This window comes from Thunnus albacares, chromosome 19, assembly GCF_914725855.1.
Source record: "Thunnus albacares chromosome 19, fThuAlb1.1, whole genome shotgun sequence".
Classification (NCBI taxonomy): Eukaryota; Metazoa; Chordata; class Actinopteri; order Scombriformes; family Scombridae; genus Thunnus; species Thunnus albacares.
This window is the reverse complement of record NC_058124.1, coordinates 25,770,564-25,792,946: the sequence shown is the minus strand read 5'-3', so window position 1 is coordinate 25,792,946 and position 22,383 is coordinate 25,770,564. Positions and strand designations below refer to the sequence as shown.

At 40.5% G+C, this 22,383-nt stretch overlaps 1 protein-coding gene across 2 annotated transcripts in view; it reads left to right on the top strand.

Annotated features, from left to right (window-relative positions):
- The window catches only part of LOC122969228 (CCR4-NOT transcription complex subunit 3-like), a 37,256-nt gene extending 14,926 nt beyond the window's left edge, over nt 1-22,330 (top strand). Inside the window, exons 5-19 of one of the 2 annotated variants that reach the window (XM_044334767.1) lie at nt 1-90; nt 2,418-2,546; nt 4,145-4,240; nt 8,679-8,801; nt 10,054-10,144; nt 11,000-11,133; nt 12,050-12,106; nt 12,561-13,611; nt 14,142-14,247; nt 14,503-14,650; nt 16,443-16,539; nt 16,850-17,048; nt 19,356-19,488; nt 19,897-20,022; nt 20,424-22,330. In XM_044334767.1, coding sequence (XP_044190702.1) covers nt 1-90; nt 2,418-2,546; nt 4,145-4,240; nt 8,679-8,801; nt 10,054-10,144; nt 11,000-11,133; nt 12,050-12,106; nt 12,561-13,611; nt 14,142-14,247; nt 14,503-14,650; nt 16,443-16,539; nt 16,850-17,048; nt 19,356-19,488; nt 19,897-20,022; nt 20,424-20,522 — 2,679 coding nt within the window. In that variant the 3' untranslated portion in view covers nt 20,523-22,330. Of the gene's footprint in view, nt 91-2,417; nt 2,547-4,144; nt 4,241-8,672; nt 8,802-10,053; nt 10,145-10,999; nt 11,134-12,049; nt 12,107-12,560; nt 13,612-14,141; nt 14,248-14,502; nt 14,651-16,442; nt 16,540-16,849; nt 17,049-19,355; nt 19,489-19,896; nt 20,023-20,423 lie in introns of both variants that reach the window. The other variant, XM_044334766.1, reaches the window with a different exon arrangement.
- The last annotated feature ends 53 nt before the right edge of the window (nt 22,331-22,383 follow it).

Sequence of the window (22,383 nt, the reverse complement as noted above, 5' to 3'; positions counted from 1 at the left end):
CGTCTTCGAGACCAGATCAAGACGTGGGTGGCATCCAACGAGATCAAAGACAAAAGGCAGCTAGTAGAGAACCGCAAACTCATAGAAACGGTGAGTAGAAACTGAGAGAGAGAGAGGTGAGACACAGTCCATCATGTTCATTATAACACTCCCTCCAGGACCTGTGTTTACTCTGGAGGGTTGAGTTTGTTTTGAACTCTCAGATAAATCCCAGATCTTGAAAATGTCTGAAGCTTATCAGAATTTTGGTGTTTATCAGATTTTTGTGTGGAATTAGGAGAAATAATCGCAGGAAAACTATGAAACTACGCAAAATTTTTTTCTAACACCACAGGTTTAGCATCATTTCACCCATCAGGTTGTGGGAAAACACAGATTACCAGTTTATGATTGATTGACTGTGAATATACTGGTGTTATTTGTGTCATTTATGATGCTCTGTGTGAAGAAAGAACACAAAAAATTGCATCTTTTAGATTTTCATTCAGAAACAGATGAAAACGTATTTTTGCAATGTGAAAGTTTTATTAATGTAATTTTTTCTGCTTCTCTCAGAGTGTAAGAGTTGATTTCCTTTATTACAGAAGCAAAAGCAAAAAGTGTGCCTGCATACATGAATAATATAGTATTGTTAGTAAATTTGTCTTTGGCTTCACCAAAAACCAAAAGACAATTAATCAGGACAAAAATCGAGACATAGTGAGCATCAACAAACAACACAGCTTTTAAAATATCACTTTGTAGTGAGAAAGGAAAAAAAAATCTGCTTTATTGTTTCAATATCAAATACTCGCCTCCTGTAGAGATAAAAGCTGGTTTGTAGTTTTATTCTTCGTGGAGAAAAACAGAAAGTTACGGACAGCTTGGATTCAATCAGTCAAAAGTGACGAGTTTTCACAGCGAAATAATAAATATTAAAATCATCAATCATCTCCTGCAGTATAATCTACGTCTCTGTTGTATCGGTGTATTTTTTTCTGATGTCTAAAAGTTGTGATATCGTCCTCCTCAAAGCTCAAACAGAAGCTTCATTTACATCTTAAAATTCACAAAAATCGTGCATATTTTGTCTTTTAATTTGGATCAGACTGTTAAGTGTTACAGTATATGAAGCACATTGTTTGGACAAATGTATTTGTAGCAGAAATTAAGTTTATCTTTCGATGCGTGCAGGTTTTGATCCAGATCTTCTTTTCATAAGTTTTAATTTTGTCTCTCTTTATAATCTGACTCCCAGTAATTTGAAGTGTTTATTATTTATTATTCAGGTGTAAATAAAGGTACATTTTGGTAATTCTCTCACTTTAAAAATCAGTTAAAACACAAGTGATTTAAACTTTTTACGTAGCTCTTCTGAATACTTACACACTCGAGGAAAAAATGCACAAAAACTAATGTTTTAAGTTTCAGGCGGCAGCTGTGGTTTGTTAAGAATAAACAGAAGAAGATCTGAGCGGCGATCACCTTTGTGACTCAGCAGTGAAACACGCGAGCGCCACCTTCGGGAAACTAAAGCATCACCAGCAGAAAATCCAGTGTAGTTCCAGAAAAAACACACCGACAGACCGAAGATGTTGCCAAAATAATTTCTCAGATTAGCACTTTAAATAAAAAAAACCCTCATTACATCGTTCTTCACAGAGAGCCGGGTGGGGGGGCGGGGGGACATGGGAGCCGGTCCCGATATCCAAACATCTGTTCTTTAGCGCAGCCGTCCTCGTCCCTCAGGCCTCAGAGCCACACGAGTCTTTGATGAGGGTTATTGAGACGGACTGAAAGCCAGCCACCTGCCCGCACAATGAGAGCTGAGAGCGACTCTCGCCAGCTCTCCCTCTGATCTCCATGAGTTGCTTTTTTTTTTTTTTTTTTTTTTTCCTGTGGTTTGGTCGGTTGACCTGAAATTATATGTTCGGTCGTACTGCGAGAGTCCTGCAGGAAACGGATGAGGTTTGTTGTCTTGTATAGAAAGAAGAAGGAGCATCGCAATCTGCTCGCTGATTAAACAGAGAGATAGAGGATGTGATAAAGATGAGTCAGTCTTAAATTAATGTTACAGTTCAAATCTAAAAGAGTCCTTGTCCTCTGGTGCTGTTAGGCCTCTTAACGTCACTTTTATACAGAAGTAAATACAGTATCTGGTCCTATTTCTGGTCTGCTGAGTGGGTTTTAATGGCTCCATTAGTGCACAGCTGCCATTTATTATCACTTTGCTGAGTTCTTCTATTTTAAAGCTCCATTAATATATATATATACAAACATGCTGTAAGGAAAAAAAGCTCCCCATTTATTTCAGTTTCTGGAACTTGTCGGCATCTTCTTTATCTTCTTTCTCCTCATCACAAAGATGCGAAGGCTGAAGGCTACTGGATTTATAATGGTTTTTTTTGTGTCTTGTCTATATATTTACCGTCTCGCAGCAAATGGAGCGGTTCAAGATAGTGGAAAGAGAAACCAAGACGAAAGCGTATTCAAAAGAAGGACTGGGACTGGCCCAGAAGGTGGACCCGGCTCAGAGGGAGAAGGAGGAGGTCGGCACGTGGCTAACGGTGAGTTTGTGTGTGACGTCGTTAAGCGTCTGTGTTTTTTTTACATGGAGACGGTCGTTGTTTTGTGACATTTCTGTTCAGTTTGCAGCCCTGTGTGTTATTGTACTGATGTGATTCTAAGCTCTTCCTAAGCTCGAGTTTGCTGCTCGGAATTTTTTCAACTTTTTAAACAAAACCTGGAACTGAAAGTCAGAAAAATGCAGAACTAAAACCAAAATTAAGACAAAACACCGTCCTGGCTTTCACAAAAACAAAAGCTCTTAACCAGCGGTCACTTACATTAATACACAGGAGCTGTTTCTGAGCTGCACTGATGACCTTTCTGATATATTGAGATAATATATAATTGATATTTCTAGTTATCTTTATATACCTAATCTGATTTTAAAGTCTGCATTTAACTCGAGCACTAAACTGTTGTTGACTTATTTGACTGTTCTAGTAAAGTTCAATTTGTGTGTAATTATCTTCAAAATCCACCCTGACAGTTTTGTTTTAATTAATGATATGAAGTAGAGCTGAAACAACAAGTCAATTAATCAATAAGTTGACTGACTGCAAAAGTTTTGATGATTATCAAGAAAAAATGTCAAAAATTTTGTGCTTCCAGATTCTCGATTGTGAAGATTTTCCTCTTTTGTGTGTTTTTATGTTGTTGTAAATTGAATATATGTGGAGTTTTGACTGTTTGATGAACAAAGAGCTGTTTAAATTAAAATAATTTCATTTAATCACATTTATTTTAATTAAAAAAATGTCATTTTAGGGTCTGTGCAATTGTAATGGGCATTTTTTTTGCTATTTTCTGACATTTTATAGTGTAAACCAAGGTGTCATCTGACATCTAAAGGGGTCCTTAATGAGTCAATTAACAGGACAGGAAAGCAGAAATACTCGTTCACACTTTTGTCTAGTTTTTGCTAATTTTCCTGTGAATTATTGTGTAGTATTACTTCTTTAAGACTTTAAAAATGACTAAAAAACATAATTTTACTCTTTAGTCGACTTGCTCATAACCGACATATGCAGCTGTTGACAATGTGCCACGAGTAGGGCTGCAATTACTGATTATTATCAATTAATCTGTCAGTTTTCTCAATGAATCGATCAGGTGTTTGGTGTATAAAATGTCAGAGTCAGCCACAGCTTCCCAAAGCGGTATCCTCAAACGTCCTATTTCGTCCACAACGCAAAGATATTCTGTTTCCTGTCATAGACGACGAGAAAATATTCACATTTGAGAAGCTGGAACCAGAGAATTTTTACATTTCTTCTTTAAAAAAAAAAATGACTCAAAACAATTAACCGATTATCAAAATCTCCAAAACATATTGATTGATTTTAACAGCGGACTAAAAATCTTTATTTTGTTGCCCGTGTCACATCTGTAACCACACCCAGCAGTGATGTCAGCGTGTCCTGGAGTACACCTCTACATCACCGCGGCCAGCTGAGACGTTAAACCACTAGAGGGCAGCAAAAACAAGATATTCGGGGGGGGAGGGGGGGGTGTTAAGTTAACACTAATAACCAGCTGAATCATTTTAACATCACAGGTGGATATTAACTTTCTTTTTTTACTTCCTGTATTCCTCCAGAATACGATAGACACCTTGAACATGCAGGTGGACCAGTTCGAGAGCGAAGTGGAGTCTCTGTCGGTCCAGACGAGAAAAAAGAAAGGAGACAAGGAGGTCAGTGTGCTCAGTCGTCTCTGAATCATTCATTATCTTTTCCTCTCTCTAGTTTCTTCCTCCTGGTTATTTTTCTTTCTTTATAAGCTGACACAGACCGGTCGGTCAACCTCGCAGCCCCCCCCCCCCCCCCCCCCCCCCACCCCCCCCCTCAGGCTCTCAGGTCAGGTAGTGTGTCCTCCATTCATCATCTGTCTCTGCTCTGATAAGGACAACCTTGCTGACCACTTCTCTTTTTTATTTCTCTCTCACTCACTCACTTTCCCCTTTTAAGTCCTCTCCAGCGGCTTCATTTATAAAAAAAAATGCTCTTCAGCGTTACCCTTGACGACACAGCGCAGTAAACACAGAAGTAAAGAACAAGCAGATCTTGAGTCGTACAGTGTTCGTATCTCACACACACAAGAAAAAAAATGACGTCATAGGAAAATATGTGCAGCTGACTCAGTTTCTCTGTAATTGGCTCGTATTTGTTCTGAGCATACAATATCTGCAAAGGACTTTTTGTTTTTTTTGTTTGTGTGTTGTTTTTTGTTTTTGTTTTTTTATAAATGAGACCCAGAGGGATTTATTTTTGTTTGTGCAGTCGGCCAAACGCGTAGGACTGAAATATATCAGTGGATGTCTTCTGAATATCTTCTAGGAGATGTAGAGCTGGTATCAGTTTCTTGACCTTCAGATTTCATACAGACTTCAAAATGATATGCATGATCCTGCGTCAGTCAACCCAAACCAATTAAGTGTCCTGATTGGTTGCCGGTTAATGCTGAAATATACAGTATATACAGTTTATGAATGAACATTAACATCATACAGGCATGAAGAGAAGAGGTTGCTGCACACCTCTAACATCTCAACTCTTGACTACATGCTGTCCTGTGCACCAAACAAATGAATGTACTTAATTTAAAGGATAAGTCTGGTGTCTTTTTATAGTATAGAGCAGGTTTCTATCAGGCGACGGCTGGCAGATATGACGCAAAGCGAGGATGATTCATAAGTGTCTGAACTGCTCACTACAAAGTAAACTACTGAGAGTCTATTATTATATTTGGAATAATGAATTAGGCAGTGATGTCAGACTTTCTTTTTTTTTTCCAAGGTTGAAAACTTTTCAGTTTTTTCTTCTGCTTCATTTGCATTTTGAGAAAAGCAGCAACATTATTATCCAAGGAGACAGTGATGTTTGGAATATGTGCAACAGACACAGAAACATGTTTCAGGCTTTAACTACGTTATACAAAGAGAAATCACCATCATATGAATGTTTCTTCTCACCAATACGCACCTAAAATAACATTAAACGTGACAAACTGAGCAGAATCCTCTTGATCTACATTAATACAGGACCATTAAAGGTTTTGTCAAATTCAGTGAATATCTCCTCGTGGTCCGCTATCTGTCAGGCGTTCATACACAGCACTGACTCCGAACACAGCGGCTCGGATTGAGCCACACAACGCGCCTCCAGCCAATCAGCAGCAGCTCTCGTGCGCAGGACAAGAGCAGCCGTCTGTGTGTAGGACATGACAGTCTCCCGTCTCCAGCACCGGTTGAACGGTGGGAGGACTGGTGAGCTGGAGAGAGAGAGAGAGAGAGAGGGGCCGTGTCTGATTCACACAGAAAGTGTTTTCTCACCAAACAGCTTCCATTTTATTTTACACTTTGAATCTGTTTCTATCACGTTCAGTGAAGTGTAATCTGAGCAGGAAGCTGTTTAAATCACACAAATAGTTCGCTATATATGTGTCTTCAACAGGAAGTCGTCCATAATCTTCAACTAATAGATTAGTAGCGGGAGAGGAGGGGGGTGTTGGATGTAACGATGCACAGTGAGCTCAGCGGCCACACATTTCTCCGTTCTGTACTTCGCGTCTTCAGGTTATGCTAACTCATTGTTGCTAACTTTGGAGCTAACCTCCTTCACTTGTCCAGCACTCGGGGAAACAACAGACGTGACTTTTTAGCATTTATTAACTGACACACTGTAGTCTGTGCTGTACATTTACTGCCAGACTGACAACTCACTACTAACCTTTTTCCTCTGCTCCGCTCGCATCCACCGTCTTTTTCCCGCCCGCTAGGCAAACATACTTATGTCCTATTCCTAAACGGAGCTACGCTACCAATAGTTTCCCCGGCAACGACACAGAGGTTGACAACGGGGATGTTTTGAATAATAATCTGTAATTTGTTAGTCTGTCCCTCCTGCCGCAGGAAATGATAGATTAATCCCAGAAGGCTGTTGATGTCGTACTTTTCTCCTTATGAGAGGAACACGGAGATTATTCGACCAATGAGAATTTAGTCAGACAAGAGCATATCGACCAGGAGATTACAGCCCTAGTTTTGAACTTATTAACAGTATCAGTGAATCAATAAATACAAACACTGTTGATTTCTTCCCGTGGAGGCAACATGTTAACTGTTTTAGTTCAGTAAATATCAGTCGTCAGTCAGCTTGGTGAAGGTGTGAAAGTTTGTCCGGTCGTTGTCCTCTCAGCTTCCCGAGGAGCTGCAGCAGCAGCAGCAGAAGAAGAAGAGTGTGGACGGACTGTTGTTCTCACATCAGACACCCAAAAAAAAAAAAAAACAACATTTTTTCCAGTCTTGATAATGTGTGAGAGGAACAGAAGTGACTCTACAGCTGACGCATCGCTCTGGATTCCACCATATTTCTCTTTTGGTCGTTGCCATGGCAATGCGAGTCCCCATGAATTCGGGGAGCAGAGCTTGTCCGAGGAGCACAAAGGGAAGGGAAGTTTAGTTCAAATATCAACAATCTTTCTCTCAGAATGACTGACTCTACCTTTAAATAATAAGGTAGAGCTTTCAAATAATAATACATACAGACACACACATGTACATACCAGTTCAGAAAGTTCAATTCCAGTGAATGAAATTGAAATAAAAACACTGAATGATCCTTTAAATGCAGGTTCAAAGCCTTTTGATCACAGTGGGAAACGGCTGTTTTGCACATCAACATATTTTATAAATGAAGGGGGGGGGTCATGGGAGGGTTTTTCCCGCCCTGAGAGGGGTTTTAACCGACATCGTGCTTTTTATTTATTTACTCCCTTTGACGTGTGTTTACTTTAAAACACCATTAGTCGCTTGTACGCGGTCAGAATCGCTGGCTGAACGGTTCGCTCGCTCAGTCAGGATGAAAAAGCTTGTAACTATGATCATAAACCTGAAACCAGAGAGGAATAAAGCTCAAGTTTGTTTCCTTAAAAGCTTTATTTTGGTTTTTGGCCTAAAGGATTTTTAAAATGTGTCACGTAAGGGTTTAAAAAAATGTTTTCTTTCATACTCAACGCTGGACACAGATCATCAGGTCGAGGGTTTATATTTAGCCTGTGGAGCCTCAGCACAGAAATATCTTAATGTTCCCGACATGTGCTGATGCAGCATTAATATGTATTAAGATGAAACACATTAATATGTTCCACTCCGATGCCTCCACTAATGCACAACATATGTCTAAAGTGTCCTGCCAGTGTTTTTTTTTTTTTTTTTTTTAACAGCTGTGGTGTTTTTTTAATCACGTCAATTCAGCCGAAGATTTACACGTGTGCTCCTTTTCTATTCTCATGTCTGCATCCGGAATAGATGCACACGTTTGATCTTTGATATAAAAGTTTTCCCTGAAAAAACTTTCGGATATGAAGTCAATTACGTGCATAAAGAAAAAAAAAAAGAACAGAGCATCACATTAAAGTGGCCGAGAACACGTATGAATCAACCGTAGAGGAGTCGAAGAATTAAATATTGAAATGACAAGCGATCCTGTGAACGTGCTGTATGATGCATTAAGCCAGAAAGTGCACATGTAGCAGCAGCAGCGCAGTGCTATACCTTTTATATACTTCTGTATCTTATGTGTTTTTTTTTTTGTTTTGTTTTACTATTTAAAATTTTAACATGCTTTTACTTCATTTTGTTAAACTGTTCTGCTTGTTTTCACTCTGAAATGCTTTTTTCTGCTTCTTGTTATTTCAATGAATAATTGAGTTAAATCGGATTATTCGTGTTTTGCGTCGGAATACGTTAAAGTGGAGCCGCAGCATGTTAGATTACCTTTTTAATACCAAATATTACAGTGAAAAAAAGTGTTTTTATACCTTGATTTTATTCTTGTCTGTTTATAAAAGCTAACTCAAGGATATCAAAACTCTCCACTGATGAGAGTCTGCATGATAAAGTGTGAAATTCATACAAATAAAACAGATTTAACAGGTTGTTTTCATGTATTTGTGGTTCGGGAGGAAACGTCCTCATATCAGAGGTTTTAGACATGACTGCCTGATATTAAAACGCAGGATAACAGCTTTTAAAGTCTGACTTTGGGACTCTTTTCTTCTCTTTCTATCCCCTCCCGTCCCCCGTCCCCCCCCACCCCCGCCCCCACTGCACGCTGCTCCCACAGAAACAGGACCGGATCGAGGAGTTAAAGAAGTTCATCGAGAAGCATCGATACCACATCCGGATGCTGGAGACCATACTGAGGATGCTGGACAACGACTCAGTGCAGGTGGACGCCATCAGGAAGATCAAGGTTTGTTTATGTCTTGAGAAGATAAAGCCTAAAGGGACTTTTCTGACATTTACTTATTATTTCTGCATCATATAGTGCTTTACATGATGCAAACGCACATGAGAACGGGAATAAAAATAAAAACAAGACTAAAAGATGCAAGTAAAATTAATGTAACAATAAAATACACTAAATTTGAAAAAAGTAAAGTAACATTAAAGCAGTCAGGAGCCTAAATGAACATTTAAAGAGGGTTTTTCTTGCTGTAATCATTCCTCTTATTCACACTGACCATTAGAAGATCCCTTCATAATGCACTTACAATATAAGTGATGGAGGACAAAATCCTCCACAGTCCTCCTTCTGCAGCCAAAAATGCATTTAAAAGTTTTTTTTTGAAGCTAATGTGAAGCTTCAGTGTCCAAATTTGTCAAATCAAGTCAATATCTTTCAAAGTTACCGTCTTTTTAGTGCCAAATTCCCTCTTTTTGTTATGATCTGCTGCAGCTGATTGTCTGTGGAGACACAAAAAACACAGAATTTCTTACTAAAAAGACTGTAAATGTGGGAGATATCCACTTTATTTGACTAACTTATTATCTTCAGATGAACTTTTAAATACATTTTTGCACAGAAGGAGGACTGTGGATTTTGTCCCCCATCACTTATATCATAAGTGCGTGATGAAGGGATCTTCTAATGGTCAGTATAAACAGGAGGAATGATTACAGCAAGAAGAACATACCTGACTGTTGTTGTCAGACAGACTTTTGAACATATCCTTTTTTAAAAAGGCAGCATAAAGGACAATAAATATGAAGTGCAGCTTTAAGAGATAATTAAAAGCCGTGGCAGACAGATGTGTCTCTAGTCTGGAATCTTCAAGTTACATCTTCCAGATGTGAGCAATATAGAAGCAGCTTTACTATGTTTAACTTCAGGAACCACAAATAGACCAGAACAGCTGACCCGAGAGCTCCGGAGGTTTCAGACTGTATGAAACCTTATTTGATAAAAATTCAGATGCAGATATGAAACCATGAAGGAAAGAAAAAGGAGCAAGACAAGCAACAAAGCTCCCCAGAATCTCTACATCTTATCTACTAGTCCACCATGATGCATTTTCTTACATTAAATGTCTTTTTTTTATTGCAAATGCTCACTTTTTGTGTTGTTTTGCACGTGTTTATATCTCTTTTATCTCGTGCAGATTTACAGTATGAATTAACGCGCCTGTTAATCCGTCTCTTTCATGTGTTCTGTCATTACAAAGGATGATGTGGAGTACTATCTAGACTCCTCACAGGATCCGGACTTCGAGGAGAATGAGTTTCTATACGACGACCTGGATCTGGAGGACATCCGTAAGTAGAGGAAGAACTGTGGGAGACTCTGCATGTCGGCAGCTCCGAGCGTCAGTTTAATCCTTTTACTGTGTTGTCAAGAAGTTCAGCTTCCTCTGGACAAATCACTCCCCGTTTTTTAATTCCTCACAAGAATGTCGCGTCAGTGTTACACACAGACATCTACATGGTGATTAGTCCAGATCGAAGCACATCTTTATTGATCCTCAAGAAACTCGTACATTTTAAATTCTATAAAAAGAAACGTACCGGTTATTTTGCTGATTTTGTGCTGAATATCAGCGGATTTACTCCGATCCTGATCTATGAACTACGGAGTCGACTCGTCCTTGAAGAAGATGGTCTTGACTTCACGAGTGTCGGTGTCTCCTCGAGTAGGGCTGCAACTGTTTTTCCGATTCATTGATTAGTTGTTTGGTTTATAAAACATCAGAAACTGGTGAAAAATGACCCAAAGCAGAAGATGACGTCCTCAAATGTCTCGTTTTGACGCATCTTGTTAAGACTAAATAAACCAGAAATATTCATATTAAAGAAGCTGGAACAAGAGAATATTTTACTTGTTTTTCATTACAAATAACTCAACAATTATTCGATTATAAAAAAAAAGTTGAACAGATTAAATAGATCAGAGAACCGACCGCCCATCGCGACTCTTCTCCTGAGTTTTCCAGAGAATTAAACCCATCAGACGAGCCGATAAGTTAGTACCATGAAGCTCCTAAAAAAACAAGTGTGTTGATGTTGTTTTTTCCACACAGCTGTTGACCATACTCACCGCCGCCTCTGAACTCTTCTTCTTCTCTCTCTTCTCTGCGTCTCTCTCTCTCTCTCTGTGTGTGTGTCTCCCTGCAGCTCAGACACTGGTCGCCACCTCGCCACCAGGACACTCGCACTTGGAGGACGAAATCTTCCAACACTCCAGCAGCACACCCACCTCCACCACCTCATCCTCACCCATCCCCCCCTCACCTGCCACTTGCACTACGGTAAGAAAACTTTCACTTAAAACTAGTTTCATCACGTGCAAATCGACCATTCTTGCACTTTGGAATATCAGAACGTGGTAGTAAGAGGAGGTTTTTTTTTCGTTTGTGGTCATAAAATGCAATGCAATTTATACGTTTTGCAAATATTTGGTGCTCCGAATTTGAGTTTAGCAAGATTTTCATGCAATTACAAGGAATTAAAAAGAATAATAAAGTCATGTGGACCAAGTTTAAGTTGATACTTTCTACATTTTGTCACCTGTGATCTAAAAAAGTGAAAATCTTTATTACAAATCAATGAAGAAACTTTTCCTCAGCCAAAAAACACCCTCCAGGCTTTTATCTCTTCATTGACTAATGGTTGTAACGACGTCTGAAGATTCATCCCATTGTTACGCTCGCTTTTAAGTCAAGTCAGGTCAATATTTTAAGATATAAATGTACAATAATTGCCTTTGTATCTGCTATCATAGCGCCCTGCCTTCTGCTCTTATTGTCATTATATCATCTGTTCTTCCTCTGCGCCCACACGCGGTACGGTAGTGAGAGTAGTTATTATAGTTCTGATGCGTCTGAATAGGAGGCGTGGCGTCGGTCGGCGCTACTGACGATGAAGTCATACTTTTGACATGAAAGGAAATGTAAAGGAAAGGCTTGTGAGACGATTCCAGTAAGATATGTGAAGTTCAGTTGGTGTAGTTTTACACTCAGGGAAATTGTTTTATTTCACTTTTCTACAACTGAGAACTGGTCGACACCCTTCAAATTCTGGCGAAAGTTAAGTTTCAGTTCTTAAATTCGTTGAGGATTTGGACCAGAAACCTTCCAGTCACAAGCTCTTTTTAAAACATTTTTAAATCTACAGTGGTTCTTCTTTAGATTGAAGCTTACAAGTGTTGCTCTAAATGTTTTTCAGGAGAACTCAGAAGATGACAAGAAGAGGGGACGTTCAACAGACAGTGAAGTTAGTCAGGTGAGTCAAAGGACACAGAAAACACGTCTGCAGTCACCAGGAAGACAGAAAACTCCAGTTAATGCTGCATTTAATCATGACAACAACCTTGTAACAAAGCGCTGAAATTAAGTTGATTTTTGGATGCGTTAACGGACAAAATCTGATCATTTCTAGCCTATAAATTGTGAGATTTTGTCGCTTTTTTTCTCTTTTATATCAATGTAAATTAAATAATTTGGAGTTTTGAACTGTTGGTCAAACAAAACCAGCAATTTAAAGACTTCACTTGGCTTCTGGGAAATGTGTCTGATGTTTTAGAGACTAAACAACCAAACAGTCAAACAAAAATAATCCAGACAGAAGCCCAAACCGTATTGATACTGTTTATTATCCTGAATATATCATCAGTATTAACTCTTCTACTTCCATCAATGAAACTCCTCTTTCTCACGTTTTCTTATTTTCCTTCCAGTCACCTGTGAAGAACGGCAACCCCTCTTCCTCTCTATCCTCTTCCTCCTCCTCCTCTTCCTCCTCCTCCTCCTCCTCCTCCTCCTCTTCCTCCGTCTCGGGACTGACCTCCTCCTCCTCATTGGTCTCTATGGCGACCATCGCCGGTGGTGGAAGCTGCGGCTCCGGGGGCAACAGTCATCTAGGCAGCTTGGGGGGTCTCCTCTCCAACACTTCGGCCGGCAGCTACAGCAACGCGACCCAGCAGCAGCCGCACCCGTCGGCGCAGCAGCAGCCGCACCCGGCAGCGCAGCAGCAGCAGCAGCAGCAACAACAGGCCAAAAACTCAGTTAGCTCCTCCTCCTCCTCCTCCTCTTCCTCCTCTTCCTCCTCCTCAGCTCCTATCACCAACCCCAGCAGCTCGACCAACAGTCACCCCGTCTCCTCGGCCTCCTCCCCCCCCAACGCCAGCACGCAGGGGCTCTTCACTTCAAACTCCCAGCCTCAGGCTCCGTCGGGGCCCACGCCCACTTCCAACAGCCTGGGCCTCAGCTTGGGCCTCTCCCTGGGGAAAAGCGCCATGTCCAGCTCCATCACCACCAGCCCGATGTCCGGAGGCCTCGGTTTGTCCCTGAGCACCATGGCGGGCCTCCTGTCCGGCTCCACTCCGGCGCCCTACGCTCAGGCGGCGGCTTCAGGCGCGGTGGGCTCCAGTCTACTGGGCTCTCTGGGAGGCGTCAGCACCACGACGACCAACAGCGCGGTGGGGTCCATCGGCAGCGGGAGCATCACAGTCGGCGGGCCGACATCAACCACGGGAGGTCTTCTGGGCCCGGCGCCGGGGATGACCGGTGTCGGCTCTGGGATTCTGGGTTTGGGTTCCGGTCAGTCGGGGGTGCAGGGGTCTTCCTTGGTAGCGCCGAGCCCGGTAGGAGGTTTAGCGCCGGGAAGCGGCGTAGGAATCATCGGGAGCAACGGAGGCAGCTCGGGATCAGCAGGGAGTGGAGTGCTGGGAGGAAACTCGTCGCTCTCGGTCAGGCCGCCGAGCCGACAGAAGCAGAACGGTAGCACTAGTGAGTATCTGAGGTCTGCAAAGGGCTGCAGCGACCAGAGAGTCCTTAAAATTAGTTTAAAATTAGTTTAAAATACTAAAAAGGAAACTCTGAGAAGGATCACTGCTCCTCCAGAACCTTCGTTTAGTTCTGCTTCAGACATTTCAGGCACAAAATGTGATTGATTAGCTGATCAGGAAGTGATTATCAGATGTTCTTCAAGTGCAAGTTATATAATCCAGATCCTTATTGGAGTCAAATTCATCCTTTGATCAGTTCAGTTTATTGAAAAATCCTTTTGGGGGGTTTTGGTTTTAGAGCAAACAAAATATAAGAGTTTATAGTGTTTCCAGGTCCTTTGTTTACATCTAAGGTGCAAAAAAACACAAAAAAAGCTTCATTATAGTTTGCAGCTCATGTAGTTTTTCATCAAATCTTAAATATGGATGTTTTAAACCTCCATATTGTTCTTATTTCGCTGATCCTTCCAGTATTTGTTACTTACGAGGTTGCTTCTTCTTCTTCTTCTCTTTCTCGCCGTAACCTCACAGGTTACAGCGCTGTGGTAGCAGACAGCACAACAGACTCCGCCCTCAACAGTGCCAGCCAATCACAAAGCAGCCAACCCTCGTCTTTGACCTCGACAGCCAATCAGCCGTGAGTATGACGGAGCAGACTGAAGTTATACATCAGAGTTAAATTGATTCCTAGAGTTTCACCTCTTTCACCTGCTAATTTTTAGTGTTTCACCTCCTTTTTAATAGTTATTTTTTTGATAGAAATGGTAACAAATAAACATTTTTTTAACTTAATGTTGTTCATTAACACCCACACTTCTTACCTCATGGTTTATATCTTGTTCCTCCCTCTCACCTTCTGTCTCATTCTCCTCTTCTGTCTCTCCCTCCCCAGTAAGGACACTGGTCCCAGTTTACTGGGCTCTATGAGTTTGTCGTCCAGCTCTCCGTCGCCGGCTTCCTACAGCGAAGCCAAAACGGTGAGCGGCGGCAGCCTGCTGAACGGGCCGCTTTCCTACTCACAGTCCTCCGACAGCATCAAGGTGAGACCAGCTGCAAGATCGATCGATCGATTGATTGATTTGATTAAAAAGCAGAATTATTGACACTCCAACATGGTTAAATAATCAACCGGTTATCTTTACTTTGCTCCTAAACTTGTTTGAGAGCAATTAATTTAGTTTGCAAGGTATTCTGGGACATGTAGGAAGGAAGGATACATATAAAACTGAGGATTTCTTTCCTTAAAGTTGCACCAGAAACTGTTTGTGAGGTTTTTTTTCTCATCTTTTTTTTTCCATCTTGTGGATTTGGGATTTATAGACAGGATATGATGGTTGGAAGTTAAAAAAAAAAAAAGAATCTCCACAGACTATTAATTTGCAGTGAAAATTGCCTTTTCTTCAACTGTGGTTTATTAATTCTGCCAACAAGTGAAATCCAAAGGGAGGGATTATTATTCTCTCATTACGACTCTTTATTATTTGAAGTTCAAGCAAAAATATTTCAGGCGCCGCTAACAGATTCTGACAAAAGAGAATAAATGAATAACAGAATAATTCAACAGCAACAGTCACCCTGAGGTGAACTCTCTGAGGAAACTTCATCAGCGTGAATTTCTCGCTTCACAGCTGTAAAACAGTTAATATTCACTGAAACCGTGTGTAAAGTAACACATCTGTTATCATCTTCTACTGGATTTACCAGTCGCGTTTTCAAGTATTGAGACGCTTCCAGTCTTCGTACACTGTATTGTGTTATAGATTTAATCAGAATGGATTATATTAACGTTTTATTTCTACACAGTTGTAATTGTGGCGTCCTGCTCTATATGAACAGGTGTGTGTGCTTTTACTAAATCATCTCCAATAAATTCAGTTTGCCGCAGGTGCACTTTAATCCACTTTTAGAGAAAATGAAAGCAAACAGGAAGCACCTGTTGCCATAGCGAAGCGTCTGAATATGTGTGTAAATTAAGAGATGTGTTCTTTTCCATTATTGGTTATTGTGAGTAGAATTAATTACCAAAAATAGAAAATCGAATCTATTTGAATTAAATCTTTAACACAATTAAATGTGCAGCAAGTGAAAGAGGTTGAATGTTTTTAAGGTTTACAAGTTGATGCTGCTTTCTGACATCTTGAGGAGAAAATAGATCATAACAGTAAATCTTATCTCAGATATTGAATAATCAATATTATTTCTGTTTATTTATGATGAAAACTTCCTTTTATAGTTTTATTTTCAAGAAGATGACGGTCTACTAAGGTTGTTTATAGCAGCTCTGATGGATTATTTTTTGTATTTCAAAACTTTTTATTCTCTTTGAGAGAATTAAACATTCAGGTAGACATGTCCAAAAGTATGCGGACACCTTAACATTACACCTGTATGTGATTGTTAAACATGTCATTTCAAAACTATGAGTATTCATCTGCTGCTCAGGAGGCTTTCCTTCATATTTTGGTGATGATGAAACAGGAAAGAGCGTTCCCCACAAAGCTGGAAGTACTTGATTGTCTAAAATATTATTGTATTCTGTAATATTTACTATCTTAAGGTGTCCAGACTATGAAAAACAGGAGTGTCCACATATTTTTGGCCACATAGCGTACTTCATTTGTTCTTTTTTGCTTCTGATATTACGTCAAAAGCGTGTTTGGGGAAGGGCACGGGAGCAAACAAAACAGCCCCAAAAACCAGAAGTGATTTCCATGACAACATTATCACTGGTGCGGGAACTACGAGTTCCTCCGTAGGGGCAGGAACCATAACTGTGCGCACACGTCCAGTAGAATCTGTTTTCCCATGAGTCCCCTTGTCTGTCCTCATCAGCCCCAGGAGCCTCTGAGCAGCCTGAAGTCCATGGCCGAGCGAGCAGCACTCAGCTCAGGGATGGAGGGAGACGTGCCCTCCCTGCACCTCACCCCAGGTAACACACACACACACACACACACACACATATATATATACCTTAATAAAAGGAGATAGAGGGTTGCCACAGAGCAGAAATAGAAAAGCTGTAGTTTAATGGAACAAAATGTCATCTCACCTCCCACTCTCAGCCTCCTCTGAACAAAACCTGATGATGATATTATCATCCCTGACTCAACTTCTCCCTCTTTGTCTCTCTGTCTTCAAATCCCGAATCCCTCCATCCTCCCCTCCGTTTCCTTCACCCCTTTCATATCTCCTCCGCACACTTTAACGTCTCTCTGTCTCTCTCTCTCTCCCCCACCCAGACATCTTCCCCAGTACTACGGCCCCGTCGGGCCCCCCGTCAGCACCTCAGCCCTCGCTGTCAGAGGTCAGCATCCCCCCGTCGTTGGGGGTCTGCCCGCTGGGGCCGGTTCCCCTGTCCAAAGACCAGCTCTACCAACAGGCCATGGAGGAGGCGGTGTGGACGCACATGCCCCACCCGTCCGACTCCGAGAGGATCAGGTGAAGTGACGCGTGATGATTCACCGTCCTGCGCGCAGTCGGCAGAGTCGGAGACGACAGTGTTTGATGCAAAATTACTTGTTACAAGTTAAAGTACTGTACTTAAGTAGAAGTATAAAAGTCTTATCAACAAAATTATTATATCATAAAAAACTTGTTTTTAATATATTTATTTATTATCCAAAAGTATCAAAAGTAAAAGTACTAATAATGCAAAATGACCCCTTTTACAGGATTATATTCTTATATATTTACTATTATTGAATTATTATCAATGCATTAAAACAGCTTAATATACTGTTAGTTAATCTATAACAATGCCTCACATTTGCTAAACTAATGATCTATTTTGCATTTAAATTTAATTATATTTATATTTATTTTATAATATTTCTCTCAGAAATGATGTGGAGTTTAAGTATAAAGTGGCAGAAAATGGAAATACTTAAATATGAAAACCTCAAAGATCAAATGAGATAAAAGATCTTTATTGTCATTATATTTGAACATATATTTGGCTCAAAGCAGCAACAGGTCATAGTGACCCGATATATACAGTGAACAATGTAGTATATAAAATGACTAAACTACGTAAATGAACTTTCCACCACTGTTGGACTGACTGAGGCTCATTATTTTAGACTTAATCAGTTTTAATTTTGAAATTTAAAAAAAAAAAAATGGATGAAATCTTGATGAAACCAGATTTTACAAACAGCAATTTGCAGCTTTAACTCTGTAACTTTTTGAGGATGTGGTGCATAATCAGCAGATTCTTTGTGTTTTCACACATTCACTCTCACACACACACACACACACACACACTCACATTCACACTCACACACACACACACACTCACACACACACACACACACACATATACACACTCACTCACCAGCCACAATTAGAGAAGAGAGAATAGTGTTGCTGTATCTACAATACAGTCAACCCACACAGGTACAATTGACATTTAAATCCAAACACTCAAACCCTCTTTGTCCCACAGTACCTGTTGTACTCCATCACACACACACACTCACACACACACACACACACACACACACACACACACACACACACACACACACCCCGCAGTGATTTTTTGTTTAAAACAAGATACAGATGTCGGCAGTCGACTGAGAGGAAGAAAAAAAAAAGAGTGACAGGAAAATTCCACCTGTTCCTTTAATAACTATAATTCACTTTTCACTGATTTCAGCCACATAACTTCTACTTTGTTTGATTTGAATCAGCTGACGTGTGTTTACATGAGGAGGATGTCGGTCGGACGCTGTAACTCAGCAGCAGCAGTGTTATCAGTCTAAAACGTTATGTTAGTGTGATATTATTGTGTTTTTGATTCACACTGTTCAACCACAAGAACTTCACATCAAGTTTACTGACGACTAGAGCTGCAACAATTAGTCGATCAATTAATCACAGACTATTTTAACAATCAATTCATCATTTTGAGTAATTTTTTAAAGAAAAAATACCAAAATTCTCTGGTTGCAGCTTCTTAAATGTGAATATTTTCTGGTTTCTTTAGTCTCCTATGACAGTAAACATGAATATATTTTGGGTTATTGATTGTTGTTTGGGACAAACAAGACATTTGAGGTTAATGATTAGACTTTTGGGAAACAGTGATCAACATTTTTCACCATTTATTAACATTTTATAAACCAAACAACTGATCACTTGTTCAAGAAAATAAATTAATTGAGCCCCACAAAGCTGGAAGTACCTGATTGTCTAAAATATAATTGTATTCTGTAATATTTACTCTCCTAAGATGTCCAAAACTATGAAAAACAGGAGTGTCCACATACTTTTGGCCACATATTGTACTTCATTTGTTCTTTTTTTTTTGCCATTTGCCTCTGAAATCGCTCCTCAGCTGCCTGATATTACGTCATATTTGGGGAAGAGCACGGGAGCAAACAAACAGCCCCCAAAAAAATGAAACCAGAAGTGATTTCCATGACAACATGACATCATAATGACAATGATCATTAATTGTAGCTCTACTGTCAACATTAGTGTGTCAGATTAGTGAGTGAATTTCCAAAATACTCGATAATACAGCTGAAAATGAAACTATTAGCTTGAAAATGAACCTTTACTTTCCAGCTAACACAGAACATTCATGTCTGACATTATCAGTGTAAAACAACATTTTCCCATCATCACCCAATCATATTTTGATATTTTTTTATTGATGATGCTCAAATTTACACTCAAATCTGTTAAATATTTTCCCTCCTTTGTCCCGCTAACGCACCTTTTGCGTCCGTATTTTTACAGGCAGTACCTGATGAGGAACCCGTGCCCCACCCTGCCTTTCCACCACCAGGTGCCACCGCCCCACTCCGACACTGTAGAGTTTTACCAGAGGCTTTCCACAGAAACTCTCTTCTTCATCTTTTACTACCTGGAGGTAAGCTGCTGGGATTACGATGTCTAAATCCTAACTCGTTTTTTTCCCCCTCATCCTGCAGATAACGGGCTTAAACGTAGATAAATGTCACGTCGTATCTAAATGTTACGATCTGCAACAACACGGTTTGCTGAAAGCTGAAAGTGACAGTTAATGTCAAGGTTTAGTTTCTTAGTTTTTTCTCAGTTTGATTAAAAAGTAGAATTATGGGACATGTAGGTAGTCAGTTTGATGGAAGATATTAAATGTTATATATAAAACTGAGGATTTCTTTAAGTCTGAACTACAACCAAAAAGTTTGTATGTCCACCATCAACGTCTTTTATCTCGTCCTTGTTTCTCCGCCGTTCGCTATCCTCTTCCTTCTTCTTCTTCTCCTCTCTTCTCTCGCTCGTCTCCTCTCCGCAGGGCACTAAGGCCCAGTATCTGGCAGCCAAAGCCCTGAAGAAACAGTCATGGAGGTTCCACACAAAATACATGATGTGGTTTCAGAGGCACGAAGAACCCAAGACCATCACCGATGAGTTTGAGCAGGTCAGCTTTCACAGAATTAAAGACTTTTACTCATTTGAGTGTTTTTTTTTTTTCTGCTATTCCTGACGTCTATTAGTTTCCATTCATTTCTTTACAATATGAAAATATATTAGAAGACTCTTGAAACTTGCTTGAACATCATGTTTTCAAATCCTTTTGAATGTGAGCTGACTTAAAATGCAACGATAATGTAACAAAGCTTCAAAAATGATGCTCATACTTTATGGAAATAAGTGGAAACTGTCCCAAACCAGTTTTTCGGGCCCCAATCCGGGTCACGGAGTCAGATCTGATGCTTGTATTTACGTATCTGGCACATTGAAATAACTTTGACACGCATCTTTCTTAAGCTACTTCATCCAAATACTGAAGGTCCTGGTTCGCATCTCCTTCCTTTTCAGGGAACGTACATTTACTTTGACTATGAGAAATGGGGCCAGAGGAAGAAGGAAGGTTTCACGTTCGAGTACCGGTACCTAGAGGACCGAGACCTCCAGTGACTGCAGCGAGAGAAAAAAAAACACAGACCCGACAGACAAACGGACGGCTGAGGAAGTGAGAGAGGGACGGACGGACGGAGAACAAGCGAACCAAGAAGGGTGGTCCACCTGTTGACATTCCTGGATTTGACCTCAGCACGTTTTTGGGGGGGAAAAGGAGACGTTCAGAGCCGGAAGTGGGGGGTGGGGGTGATGGGGGGGGGTGAACCATGCCTCATCATCCTCACCCCCCCCCGGCAGTAATAACTCCTCCCACCCTTTCCTCCCTTCCTCCTCTCCTCCTTCCTCTCTCCTCCTCCTCCATCATCAGGCCTTTTTTTTTCTCCCATCTGCATCAAAGCTATTCTCTTTTTCCTGAACTGGAACTCCCTTTAAATCAGAAAGACTTTGTTTGTTTGTTTGTTTTTTTGGCAAAAAGATTACACATAATATCCAGACTATCATGTACTTTTTTTTCCCCCATTGTGTTACTATGTTATGTTGGCTTTAAAAACACTTTTTCTTATACTAGCCCCTTTAAAAGACCAAAGATAATTGGTTATCAAACAGTACAGGCTTTGCCCCCCTTCCCCCCCAACCCCCTCCACCCCCCTTCTAAACTAACCGCGTGGAAGTGTATTTAAAACCTAACGAGTGCAGAAGCTACAACCTTAAATCTGGTCGGCATCAGTGCTACAGCATCTCCTAAAACAGCTTGTGCGTGTGGAGCAGCAGGGCAGGAAGCAGGTTGAAAATGTGAACTTTTGTTAAGCAAATCTAGCGAGAAGCAACGATAAAGAAGATCTGGTCAGAGGAGACGTGAACTGATTCGTTTTGTTTTTTATACTCAGCCGGTTAATGTGAACCCGAAGTAGCTAAACGACGTTGTTCTCCTGCCCTGACGCCGCTACAACAAAAGCTTCAGCGCCTCCACACTCGACGAGCCTTAGACACCGACCCTTCATCCAGTCAAAAAAAAAAAACTGCCTCCTGTAAATGCAAGTAGCTCTGCCTTGATCTAACATGACTGCCATAGACTGCTGTGCAGCTCCAAAAAAAAAAAAAAAAAAAACCCATCCGTCTGTCCACCAGGGTGGAAAACAAACACACACCAGCCAAAAATGTGGGTAAATGTTGGTTGTGGGTGGCAGCGTCGCCTCCACCACAGGCCTCTTTTGCACTTAACTATCTTTTAGAGGTCCTGTTGTATTCTTGTGAAGTGGTAAAAGTGGCTGGTTCATATTTTTTTTTTTTTAAGAATCTACCAGCCAGTTGAGGTCTAAAAATATCTTGTTTCCTGCCTTGCCTACTTCCATCCAGCCAAGGTGGAGGAGTGTGACAACACAAGCGAGTGAGGTGTTTGTAGTAACTGTCTTTTACCTTGTGGGCAGTGTTATGTCACAGCTTGGATATATAAAAAAAAAAAAAACAGGAGTGGGATTAGGGTTCTTTAAAAAAAAAAAAAAAAAAAGATCAAATATTTCAGAATTTAATCTAAAATTCTGGGGTTCAGTTCACCCAAATGACAAAAAACCCACCGTTTCTCACTTACTTCTAGTCGTATCCAGTCATATATACATATATATACATAGTTTTTATTTGCTTGTGTTTTGAGATATTTCTAAGATTTCCATTGAAATACATCAGAGTGAGTGGAATTTCTTTCACGGTGCTCACAGTGTTGAAAAAGCGACGTCTCTTAACACAAACGGTGTCCTCGTTACCCTGGAAACGCCACAGACCTCACTATTTAACGCTTTCATCTGGACTATTCTCTACAACAGGAAGTAGTCCTCATGAAAACTACTGACAGAAACGTCTGTTGATCATCCAGAAAAAAAAAAAAAAAAAGTAATTTTTCAAAACTTGAGCACAAACTGAA